Source organism: Chondrus crispus, genomic scaffold (assembly GCF_000350225.1).
Source record: "Chondrus crispus Stackhouse genomic scaffold, scaffold_146, whole genome shotgun sequence".
Classification (NCBI taxonomy): Eukaryota; Rhodophyta; class Florideophyceae; order Gigartinales; family Gigartinaceae; genus Chondrus; species Chondrus crispus.
The window spans coordinates 1-12,313 of NW_005179014.1; the positions used below are offsets into that span (position 1 = coordinate 1).

The following is a 12,313-nucleotide window of genomic DNA, read 5'->3' on the forward strand; positions in this document are numbered from 1 at the left end:
CGCCCACGTCGGCCCCCGCGCCGCGCCGCGTCATCTCCTCGCTGCAGAACGTGTCGTACGACGTCGCGGGCGTGCGCGTCATCGACGACATCAGCCTGGACCTGTGCGAGGGCGAGATCGTCTGCATCCTGGGGCCGTCGGGCTCGGGCAAGTCCACCATCCTGCGCATCCTGGCCGGCCTGGCCCAGCCCTCGGCGGGCGCCGCCCTGTACAAGGGCCGCCGCTTCGCCGCCACCAACCCCGGCGCCAGCATCGTCTTCCAGACCTTCGCCCTCTACCCCTGGCTCACCGTCCTGGAGAACGTCATGCTGGGCCTGTCCCGCGTCGCCGACCCCGCCGCCCCGCCCGACCACCGCCGCACCCGCGCCATGCGCGCCATCGACATCATCGGCTTGGACGGATACGAAAACGCATACCCGAGGGAGCTCTCCGGCGGCATGAGGCAGCGCGTCGGCTTTGCCAGAGCACTCGCCGTCGAGCCCGAGTTCCTCTGCATGGACGAGCCCTTCTCCGCACTCGACGTCCTCACCGCGGAGAACCTCCGCTCGGAGCTCCTCAAGCTGTGGCAGGCCGGCGATGTCCCCACCACCAGCGTCCTCATTGTCACCCACGGCATCGAGGAGGCTGTCAGTCTGGCCGATCGCATCGTCATACTGGGCAGGGACCCGGGCCACATTCGCACCGTCCTCCCGGTCAACATGCCCCACCCGCGCAATAGGAAGTCGCCCCTGTTTCAGGAAATCACCGACCTCGTCTACACCATCCTCTCCGAGAAGGACTATGCCGTGTCGCAGGACGACATCAGTGTCCTCACGGGCGTCCCGCGGGAACCCGGCCTGCCGCCCGCCTTGCCGCCCCTGCCCACCCCGCTAATCCAGAATCTCCCGCAACACACCAACCACATACACCTGCACAACCTCGCCTTGTCCGAGCCGCTGCGCCCGGTCGACACGGAGCTCGAGGAGCAAACGCCCCTGCCCTCGCCCGAGGTCGAAAGGTATCCCCAGCTCCCGGCAGTTCGCATCGGAAGTGTCAGCGGCTTGCTCTCGTTTATTGCAGAGGAGCCCGACGATTTGTCGAGGCTTGGCCAGCGCCTGCAGCTGGACGTGGATGACTTGTACCCGCTCATCGATGCTGCAAGTATTCTCGACTTGATTCAAGTCGATGATGGCGATGTTCGCATTAACGCCAAGGGAAACCGCTTCATCGCCGCATCTATTGATGACAGGAAAAGCATGGTGCGCGACTCCGCCTTGAAGGCATCTGGCGCGAGGCTCATTGCCCAGATTTATCGCTTGTTGACCGCGGCTGGAAACCAAAAGCTCCCGCAGGAACTCATCTTTGACACCATTCTGCTCAAGCACTTTTCCCCAATGGAAGCGAGGCGCCAGCTCGAGATCGCCATTGAATGGGGGCGCTTTGCAGAACTGTTTGGATACGAATCGGCCACCAACACATTGTTCCTGGATACTGGAGAGGATCCAGATAGAATCTAAAAAAAAGACCTCGCACCCCGCATCAATTGAGTCTGCGACCGGCAAGGAATACAAAACATCACGGTTCTGCGCAACGACGCGTATGTAAGCGCGGCACAGGACCCAAATTCATTTATGTGTCAAGCTGCCCCTGCGGAGAAGCCCTTGATAGCTTCTCCCTCGGACAAATACCATGCTCCTCCACGTTATCGGGTCCAAAGCACAAAAGACAAAGCAAGAATGACTTTTTTCACTGTACGTAGTAACACCAACATTATTTACAAACACTCGTTGCACACAACCTTCTCCAGGGGTTTCGCTACCGCTTCTCCACGCTCGATGCTGGCGCATGCGTCGCATTCCCCCCGACAGATGGCGTGACACCGGCTGGATACTCCGGCCCACTTGTGGCAATTCCCGAAGCTTCAAGCAGCGCGCGCCTTGCCATGATATGAAATCGGTCCAAGCACGACGTCATGTTCGCGTACGCCCCAGCCTCGTCGCCGCGACTCTCCAGAGCACCCATGAACTCTGCGGCCTGTGCCTTACAAATTGTCTGCGCCATGCAGTAGTTGACGGCCACGTTGGCCTTCTCCATCTTGGCCGGGTCATCGCCCGCTTCCCGCAAGGCCTCGCCCACTTTTGCGCAGCGCGTTTGCACCTCACTAGATATTTCGCGAAGCGAGTCCGCAGTGGTGTTGCTCAGAAACGAAAATTCGCCCTCTTCTAACGAATCTCCCGACACTACACGCCCCGCGCTCCAGTTAGGAGCAAGCTCTGGTGCGGTTGCGGAGGTTTCCTTTGCGGAATCACCTAGAATTGCGTCGCGGACCGTCTCTGCACGGCTGCGTAAGCGGTCAAACGCGGCAGAGACGGAATCGAGGGCCGGTCGGACATGGATTTCGATCGGGTCTGGGCCCTCCCTGTAGTAGTAGTCAATGATATAACGAGCTTCCGTCTTGCCGCAGCGGTCCAAGACCCAGTCATGTCGATCAAACGGCATGGGATAATTCCTGAACCAGACGCGAAACCTGGCGGCCGGCGACAGCTCGTGCGGCTTTCCCTGAAATCTCTTGAGCTTTGGATTGTCACATTCGTGGCAATGGAAGCGGGTTTCCCATTGCATGACCTCCATCCACGTGCGCTCGTTCATATTGTTGTGGACATGGACGACGGTGTCCATGTCGGCCTCCTGGATGCCGTCGGCCTTCCCCTTGCGCTTGAGAGCGTTGAAAAACATCTGCGGCGAGGGGTAAGTCCAGGTCTGGTCGGCGTCTTCGCCGGCCTTGGGAATGGTGGACTTGACGCGATCCGTGGACAACGGCTGCTTCTGACCGGGCGATGGGAGCTGGTTGGGCGTGGTCGGCATGAGGTTGGCGCGGTCCAGCTCTTGGCCGTAGACGTCGTACACGGGGGCATCGGGTGGCTGCGGAGGCGTGGCGTCGGGTGCGGATTGTGTGTCTTTCTTTCGGGAGGACATGTAGGCTGCGATTTGGTCGGGGGTCATGTTTTTGTGGTCTACTGGACATGCATCGGGGTTTTCTGGCGGTGACGGTGAAGCAGGCGATGGTTTGGCGGATGGTTGCTGTGACTTTTCCGACTCTGCGAGTCCCGCGAGAAACTTGTCGTGGCCGACGCGCTTGTACTGGGCCATCATGCCGTCGAGTTGTTCGTTGGACATGTTTTTGTGATCGACGGGGCATTTGCCGTCGGCGAAAGCCAGAAAGGGGAATGGCCACCACATATTTTGCGATAGCCCGTTGCGTTGGAGGGGGAGAAGGTGTACGTATTGATGTTGTCAGGGATCGGGGTGAAGGGGAGGTATCTACGGTAGGGTGTGGAGATGGTCGACGGTCGGGAGGTTTTGGACGAGTGTGGGCAGAGAAGACTATTGGTTTATCGCAATGAGGTATGATAGATGGCAGGCCAGAAAGCGTTTCCTGCAGCTCCTCTTTTTCTGGCGCTCTCGTGATGAGAGCGCCAGAAAAAGAGATGAGAGTCTCATCTCTCTTCATCTCACGCCTAACCAACTCGCTCCACGACTACGAATCATTTCGCTGATCCAAAACAAGCCTTTCCAGTCCTGCTCGCTAAAGAAAATCGAGACCCAGTTAGACCGGTTTGTGGCACCTGGCAACACCCTCCCGAGATATGCCTACAGTATGCGTACTTCACTCGTACAGTCGATAGCAGTACAAACCTCCGTCTACCCAGAACGAACATGAAGATGTATGGTAAAGTGCGTGTCGACAAGGAGAGGTAGGGTGGTCTGGACAACGCAGACACTGCCAATCTACTTGCTTTCAGAGATTTGTTCAAGGATGCCGGCCTCGCATGTCCCGAAATCAGCAAAGTGAACAGTTTCCGCAACACCACTGGATAATACTTAATTCTCCCCTGAGGCGTCTTTTATTTCGCGTGGGAAGTCGCGTCCGCCCAAACACCACCATTCACAGGGAACTTGCACTTGCAGAATCTCAGGGAGCGAGCCCTCGAGCTCTGCCAATATTATTGCTTTCAATCATGTTGGCATATCAGCATGCTCCTTGCTTCGCGCGAGGGCGCGCTGTCGTGAAAGGACGCAAGTTTTATCATCTTTCGGTTAATCCTTGGCTGCTTGCAATTCTTGTCACCATGGAGATTGTTCTTTGCAACATGCCAGTTCTGCTTACTCTCGAAGACGACAAGGAAGACAGGACCGCAGCGACTCTGCTGGAGGCCCTCTTGACAGATAATAGCGAATAGTCTGTCTAATACAGAGCAACGCAGTCCGGCAATCGATTCGCAAAAAAGCATCTCAAAACTTGTGCTTGCCTCATGCATTGCCGATGCACTTCTGATCCAAGAATCGTGCAGACTTTTCGAGACTTTCGTCCTGGTCCTCCGCACGCAACCGTGTTCACCCCTCCGCCTCTACCTGCACGGGCTCTCTAATCTCAATCCATCTGTCCGAGACGACCTTGGCCTCGCTGCCCCAAACAAGCGAGGCGGCCGCGCTCCCGACGTCATCTGCCACGAGGGCTCTCACAGCCTCGACGTGCTTAAAAACGCTCCTCCGGTGCTTGACGCCCAAGCCCTCCCTGAGCGCCCTCCTGACGACGCGCCTCTGCACGGGCACGCTCTCCTTCCGCAACAGCTCGCGATCAATCTTCAAGCGGTCGGCGAGAAGGCACACGACGCGATCAAACACGCGCGCCGCCACCCGTTCCAAGTAGTCGCTCTCGTCTCTCAGCAAGGTGGCGCTCCTCGCCAGACCCTCTTCGACCTTCCCGTGCAGGGCTTCCTTCAGCGCGGGCATGACGGTCTTCCGCACACGGTTCCTCGCAAACTTGGCGTCATCGTTGTACACGTCCCGCCACACGTGCAGGCCTTCCTCCTCGCAAAAGCGGCCCGTCTCCTCGCGGGAGATGTCCAGCAGCGGACGCACAAGCGTGACGCCCTCGCACAGGGTTCGGCGCCAGGTCATCGCGGAGAGGCCGTCTGAGCCGGCGCCATGCGCCAGGTTGAAGAGGACGGTCTCCGCGAGATCGGTGCGCGTGTGTCCCGTGACGACGGCCTGGAAGCCATGGTTCAGCGCGAGCGAGGACAGGGCGGCGTAGCGCCACTCCCTGGCGGCCGACTCCGACGCCCCCGGCGGGGCGTCGGCGGCATCGAAGACGTGCAAGGGCAGGGCAGCTTTGCGGGCGTAGGCCGAGACGTGATGGCGGATGCCGTGGTCGTGCGGCCAGCGATGGTCGCAGTAGGCGAGAGCGAGCGAGGGCCACGGGGGTGGGGTTGTTCGGGTGCGGATGGTGCGCAGGAGCTCGGCGAGGGCGAGCGAGTCTTGGCCGCCGGAGATGGCCAGCAGGACGCGGGTGGAGGCGGGGAGAAGGTCGCGGGAGGCGAGAGAGCGGCGGAGACGGGAAAGAAGGGTGGCGTGTAGAGGGGGAAAGGGCAGTGGAGTCATGACCTCACGGTCAAGACATCATCTCAACACGCACCAACAACAGCTCGCGCGGGACGCGACTTTGAGGTTTGGGGGGGGGGGGACGGAGAATAGCGGAAGCGAAAAAAGCAGAAAGTAAAAAGTATAAATTAGTTTTTAGTTTTTTGTTTGTCGGCGGGGCGGAATACAGTAGAACAGCCAATGGAACAGCGGGCATTACAGTAGCAGATGAAGGTTTGGGATCTGGGGGGACGGGGGACGGGGGACGGGGGAAAGGCGAAAAGTGAAGTAGGAAATTTGGAATTTGGAAATCGTACAGCAATGCACGGATTTCCAGTTTCCATGTTGCGTTCCGGTCCAAAACATTTTAGAAACTTTTCACGGACACCCAATCATTTTAATCATGATTGTTGGGGTCTTCAAGCGCTTTACATAAAGCTCTTGAAGACCCCAACAATTGTTAACAATTGGTGACTAACATTAGTCTCGGATTTCCCATATTGGTGTACAGTACCCAAGGGTACAGTATAGGCCCGTACGTCTCGTACTGTACGTCTCGTACCCTTGGGTACGGTAACCTTATTCGTTCCCTCCACGATCAAGGTTTGAACAATAGTCATTGAATAAAGCATACAAATCAAGGTTTGAAGAGAACCATGCGTGCAACCGGACCCCAAACACCAAGCTTTTTTTTGCGGGCTGGTCTTTTGGAAATTTGACAACTTCTCAATTTTTCAACTAAAATCCAGTCCAAAAAATCAAAACATTAATGAAGCCTCACAAGGCTCAAGGTAGACGTGAAAAATTGGTGAACGAGGACACATGTTCGCTTTCCGATTGTTGCGGATACACCACTGCGGCTTCCGGCAGTGGCACCACCCCCGTCCCCGTCCGCACCACGCTTCGAGCAACAACAGCGCTCCAACGTTTTTTACACTACGACGGTGTGACTTTGCAACAGGGCCTCAGTCTGCGACACACTGCGACAGAGCTGTGACAGGTATACACTGGCAAACCGTTACCTTTCACTCTCTGCCAATAGCGAATTAAACGCTACCACCGTTAGCATTGCGCCAAATAACAACAATGCGTTGCACATACACGTGAGGAGATGCCCCTATGATACCCTGTGATAGAGATAAAGATAAAGAAGACGTGGTGTGTAATGACAACAACGTTTTCCAGCGCGGAACACATGACGTGCCACTTTGCCCTGCCTTCATTTCAGCTCCCAATCAACGCCCTCATGTTTCAAGTCCGTCACGCCCGCAATTGAGTCAGAGCTGGTCTTGGACCGTTGCCGCCGTAGCTTTACTGAGTGAATTGTGACGACGAACGGCTCATGCCTGATATAATCTTCGCAATGCTGTCAAATGCTTCATCAAACACTCGTTTCTGTAACTCTGTAATTCGCACACCTGCCCAAAAAAAAAAAAAACCTACATCTGCTACCTCATGTAACACACTTCTTCCATCCCCAACATTTGATTCGGCGCCACAATTTTTACTCATATGCTTGCCATCCACCCGTCCCGCAGTGTTAGACTTATTGACTAGACTACAGTAGATATCACACTTCTATGTTATCAATATCAATTCAGGGATTATGTAGGCTACATTTAGCTATCAATTATAGAGTCCCTTAAGGACGTGCCACCTACAATTCTACTTGTTTAGGGTGTAACCGTTTAGACATATTTCGTGGGTGGCGCAACCTCCCTTTTATGGTAGTGCGCCTACTTTTATTGTAGAGTCAATAGGACTATAAAGCCAGGTCGAAGACGCTACTCGTCTTCGACCTCAGCACATTCGATCACCTGAACCATCAACCCGACAACCCCGTCCCCCGACCGTGCTCACCGTCCGTAGCGGTTCTGAGGCAATAGCCTGCCGCTCCTCCCCCTCCTATTAAGGTAACCCTATTTACCACCCTTTCCCCGTTTCCTAAAATCCCCTCCGGACCGCCCCCTATCGGTCGGTCTCCCGACACTTATAAGTTTACGGGACCGCCGCCCCGTTTGGTCCTGCCCCGTCCCTGGAATAAGGCCCGCCTTAACCAACCGTCGAATCAACTCGTTTGCGCCTCCGGAATAAGGCCGCCTTATTCAATCAGCCGAATTGGAAATCAAGAAATTTTTTACAAGAAAACAATTTTGTCCCTAACGTTCACTGTAATAATTACTGTCTAATTTTACAGCGGACGTTATACATTTGGGCGTACTGTACGAAATACTGTACGCCTGGCGCATTAGCGCAGTTGTTAATGGCACGGGTAAAGCGCCCTACCAACCACCCCGACGTAATTCGGGAACGCCGCATCGCCGCCGCCGCCGCCCTCGTTACCGCCGCCGCATCGCCACCGCCGTATCACGGCACTCCGTCTACGCGCTCAAGCTCGCCGCTCCGTGTCCGTCCGTCCGCATCCGCTTCCCGGACGCCAATTGCCTACATCTCCCGAACGCCCCCCCGCGGCGATACCACTCCACCTGTATCGCCGGTCCAGCTTGAGGGCTGCGCCTCGCATTCTACGCTGTTTACGGCCCCCCGCCTCGTCGATATAGAGGCAGTAGAAGCTTCGGACGAGGAAACTTCTACCGCCGCTGCGCCGTCTCTCGACCTCGACGAGGGCCGCGCCCTTACCATCTACCGCGTAGCTACTCAGCGCGCACGACGTAGAGCAAATCCCCCACGCCGCCGTCCTACGCAATACCTCTGCCGCCCTTGCGCTCGCACCTTTACGAGTTATCGTCAGCGCCGAGTCCACGAAGCTGGTCAACCACATCAGCGGGTAGTTTCTGCAGCATCATACCCACGCGAAAAATTGCACTGCAAGGTTTGTGTCAAGCGCTTTGCTAACGCACACGACGCAGACCAGCATTACGCCGGCACTATCCATCACGGCGCCCTCCGCAAGCTGCGCACTATCCAGAAATAATTGGAAATTGTTTGGCCAAACTGTAATTGTTAAAATTTTCTAAAGTTTTTACAATATTTGAAAGGGACACTTGTCACTGAAGAATTTTTTCGGCGCCACCACGCACCCACGTGTGCTTACCCGCCACGCACACACGTGTTGCCATTGTGCACGCAACCACGTGTAACTACGCGCACACGCAACCACGTGTTACTACACGCACACCCACCCACGTGTTCATATCGACTACGCATACACGCGTACTACTGTTGAACACCTACACACGTGTCTGCAATACCACCAAGGGTACAAAACACCACACGTTTACACGTAGTACACACACCACGTACCACAGGAACATTTTTTGACGTTAACGTTCGCGTTTAGCCCGGATCCATTTTATCTATTATTTTACAATAATTTTTAATATGGCTACTCTAAATGGAATCCGAGATGCTTTAACAAGTTATGAACCCCGATCCATGATCCAATGCGATGTTAAGGCTACAATAGCCCTGCATGTAATGGCGGACCCCCAACCTGACCCCAATGTTTGTTGTAGTAACCTTCGTGCTGACCTTCCCCCCGAAGTTCTATACGCAAGGGAAATGTTACGAGGCCCTATTGTGTTATATCGACTTATCCGTGATTACCTTGTGGTCAAAGGATTGTCATACACCCCGCACCCTACTACCAACCGTATTTCTCACGGTCTGGTAAACATGCTATATGTCGATGACACTGACCGTATCCTCGCCAATCAAGGTCTCACCAGTTCCGCCTCCGGGTCGACACAAGGAAGCACTCAATCGTTTCTGCCGACAGTTGATGCCCCGAACTCCAAGATTGCTCACAATATTTCGTCAAGATTCAAAAAGGAGGACCGGTACACTGGAAAAATCGGAGAAGATATTCATGACGCAATCAACAACTATCGCGATTGTGCTGAAGATTTCCACTTAAGTGACGAGCAAATGCTCCGATTCTTCCATAACGTTTTTGATGGTGAAGCGAAAAGATATTATCGCTCTCACGTCATCCAACATGCCCAAGACTTCAATTCTGCTACTTTACTCATGGTTAACGAGTTAAATAGCCTGACACGACAAAATAGAGTTCGTAGACTCCTCCGAAATCTCCGACTTTCCCGAATTTTGGAGACGAAAAGAATCCCTGTGTCAGAAGCATTGGAAGAACTTCGTGAAACAATCACAAAGTACACCCCACAAGGTCCTCCCACGCACCAATCGGAACAAGACAAAACGGAGTATCTGCACGATGCTGTGATTGGAGTCGAGTGGACTAAGAGTGTATTAACACAAAGTCTGGCTGCCATACCCCCCTGGACATTTCAACAGCTCTATACTGCCCTTGATGCCGCTTGGCTACAAGAGCAGAAGCAGAAAGAAGGACGCCGCCGTGATCAGCTTGACATTTCCCGTACCCAGCCCTTGCCTTCCATCCCTGGTATTCACTTTCAACGTCAGAACACGTATGGCATCCCCCGCCGCCCTGGTTCCGCTTCTTCAAATCCAAGAACTCCATATCCTCCCCAACGTTTCTCCCACAACCCTGCCCAGACCCAGAATGGTACGGATCGCTTCGGTAATATACGTGCTTGCCACAATTGTGGAAGCAAATATCACCTCATTAGGGACTGTCCTAAACCTATGGCTCTCAGAAAGAATGTCAGCCATATGTTACAGACCAGACCAGCCAAGCGAATCCTATACGAGCTCTGCGAGCAAGCAGAGCATGCCTTAGGTGCGTATGAGATCGACTTCACTGCCTTCACGGACGACCAGGCACAACATGACCCCGGTGAAGTCATTCTCACCAATGTCACCCTCAACGATGATGATGACTTCGCCGATCAGGCTGTTACTCATCATCAAGTCGCTCACACGCCAATCAAAGAGGAAGAAGTACTGTGGGACACTGTAGATAGCCTGGATCCAATGGATTTTTAAGTAGCAGCAGTCAACACCCACAAAGTAAAACAAATTCCTTTGAGACTGTCTGCGGAAAGAAGCGGTGTAAATTCAAAATCTACAACACCATCCGGAACCATAGTCCTGCACGAGCTAGGACGACCAACCACGCACCCAAGTGGGATGGAGCTTGTCTTGACACTGGTGCCCAGCGAACTGTCGTTGGCCTCGCTCAAGCCAAAGCCTACTGTCGATTCACTGGCACCAAATTCAAGCCCAGGCCGAGCCCGATACACTTCAGGTTCGGTAATGACTCCCAAGCTTCACTTGGAACCATGAACATATCCATTCCCATTGCTGATGGTTACTTAATTCGCGAACACGTTGACATTGTCAAGGCCAATGTCCCCTTTCTTATTGGACTTGACCTCTTGGACAAGTACCATATGTTCATTGATAGCGTCAACAACGTGCTCCGATCGCCTAAGCTTGGTCTTGACATACCGCTTCGGCGCAAGCTGGGTCACATCTATCTGGAGTGGGATCACTCCTCCAAAACGCACTTCACCAAAGCCGAACTGATCAAGCTTCATCGCGGTTTTTCCCATCCCACATCAGAGAAACTCATGAATCTGCTTCGCTTGGCCCGCCCTTTTGAAGCTGATGAGGCCACAAAGCAGTTTCTCGAGTCTCTGCAAGCTTCTTGTGACACCTGTCAACGCCTTGGCCCCACTCCTGTGCGTTTTAAAGTATCGCTACCCAATGAACAGGACTTAAAGTTCGGTGACGAATTGTCCATTGACCTGATGTTTCTAGATGGAAAAGCAGTACTTCACGTCATCGACACAGCCACTAGATTCTCGTCAGCCATCTTTCTAGACGCTCATGGCGCCACTTATGGCCAAAGCGTTGAAGGTATTTGGCTAGCCTTCGTCGAAGCGTGGTGTACCTTGTATACTGGCCTTCCAAATAGACTTCGCGTTGACCAAGGATCCGCATTCACATCTGATCGATGGCGCGAGATAACTGCACAAGCTGGAATTCAACTTCGCATATCTGGTGTAAAAGCCCACTCGTCGTTAGGTATTGGAGAACGTCTTCACGGACCACTGCGAAGGATTTATAGAAAAGTACGAGCGGACTTCCCGGACGCCTCTCCGCTCATTCTTCTGAAAATTGCAGTCAAGGCAATGAACGACACAATCGGAGAGAACGGTCTAGTCCCTTCTCTATTAGTCTTCGGAATTGTTCCGCGCTTCCCAATCATAAGTACGGAAATACCTTCGCAGCGTGAAAGAATGCAAATTCTTTCAACAGCGCAGATGGAAATGAACGCAATCATCGCAGAACGACGTGTACTTGCTGCTCTGAATCGGAACATCCCTCCAGCCTCCGATCGTGTGTATAATCTTGGAGACGAGATTCTAGTCTTCTCTGAGCAAGAGAAGCAATGGATTGGTCCATTCCTTGTTTGCAATGTTCACGGACGAATGATAACTGTTCAGAACAGCGAAGGAACTTATCGACAAACGTTCAACGCTTATCAAATCAAGCCATACTACGCTTCCCCCGAATCTATTCTCCACCAGCAAACTGCTCCATTCCGTAGTGGCAAAGCCTCAAATCCACCCAATAACGTCCTTCTTACTGAAGTTATACATCCCAATGATCCTCGTGCACAACAATTTGATAATGCTAAACGAGAGGAAATAGAAGGACTGATCGAAAGAGGTACTTGGAAGGTAGTGCTTCGCGATGAAGTTCCAGACAACGCAAACATCTTAAATGGACGATTCGTCCTCGCCATAAAAGACTCTGGAACAAACAAGGAAGTATGGAAAGCCCGATAGGTTGTACAAGGCCACAAGGACAAGATGAAACGGTCATTCGTTCACGACACCTCAACGGCACGACAGTTCAGCGTAAAACTACTTGTCGGTCTTGCTGCTCTTTTTGACTTTAGACTCTTCTCAACAGATGTCACACAGGCATATTTGCAGAGTACGGAAGGGCTCTCCCGTGATGTCTATGTTAAACCATCATCTGAGTTCGACTTGGATTCTAATCA

General features: G+C 53.5%; 3 protein-coding genes; all 3 read right to left on the bottom strand.

Moving 5' to 3' along the window:
- Positions 1 to 1,794: 1,794 nt before the first annotated feature.
- On the bottom strand, positions 1,795 to 3,219 carry CHC_T00002615001 (hypothetical protein). Its single transcript, XM_005713703.1, has one exon. The coding sequence runs from the start codon at positions 3,217 to 3,219 to the stop codon at positions 1,795 to 1,797; it is 1,425 nt and encodes a 474-aa protein (XP_005713760.1).
- Positions 3,220 to 3,354: 135 nt separating this feature from the next.
- Positions 3,355 to 4,298, bottom strand: CHC_T00002616001 (hypothetical protein). XM_005713704.1 is given in 2 exon segments: positions 3,355 to 3,992; positions 3,993 to 4,298. The coding sequence occupies 1 exon segment, from the start codon at positions 4,296 to 4,298 to the stop codon at positions 3,993 to 3,995; it is 306 nt and encodes a 101-aa protein (XP_005713761.1). The 3' UTR covers positions 3,355 to 3,992.
- A 76-nt stretch (positions 4,299 to 4,374) lies between these two features.
- CHC_T00002617001 (hypothetical protein) lies at positions 4,375 to 5,421 on the bottom strand. The gene has a single exon (XM_005713705.1). It carries the CDS (start codon positions 5,419 to 5,421, stop codon positions 4,375 to 4,377), a length of 1,047 nt encoding a protein of 348 aa, XP_005713762.1.
- Between the last annotated feature and the right edge of the window lie 6,892 nt (positions 5,422 to 12,313).

Excerpts from the sequence above, each read along its gene's own strand:
- CHC_T00002616001 (XM_005713704.1), bottom strand. The coding sequence starts at position 4,298 with ATGCATGAGGCAAGCACAAGTTTTGAGATGCTTTTTTGCGAATCGATT.
- CHC_T00002617001 (XM_005713705.1), bottom strand. The coding sequence starts at position 5,421 with ATGACTCCACTGCCCTTTCCCCCTCTACACGCCACCCTTCTTTCCCGT.
- CHC_T00002615001 (XM_005713703.1), bottom strand. The coding sequence starts at position 3,219 with ATGTGGTGGCCATTCCCCTTTCTGGCTTTCGCCGACGGCAAATGCCCC.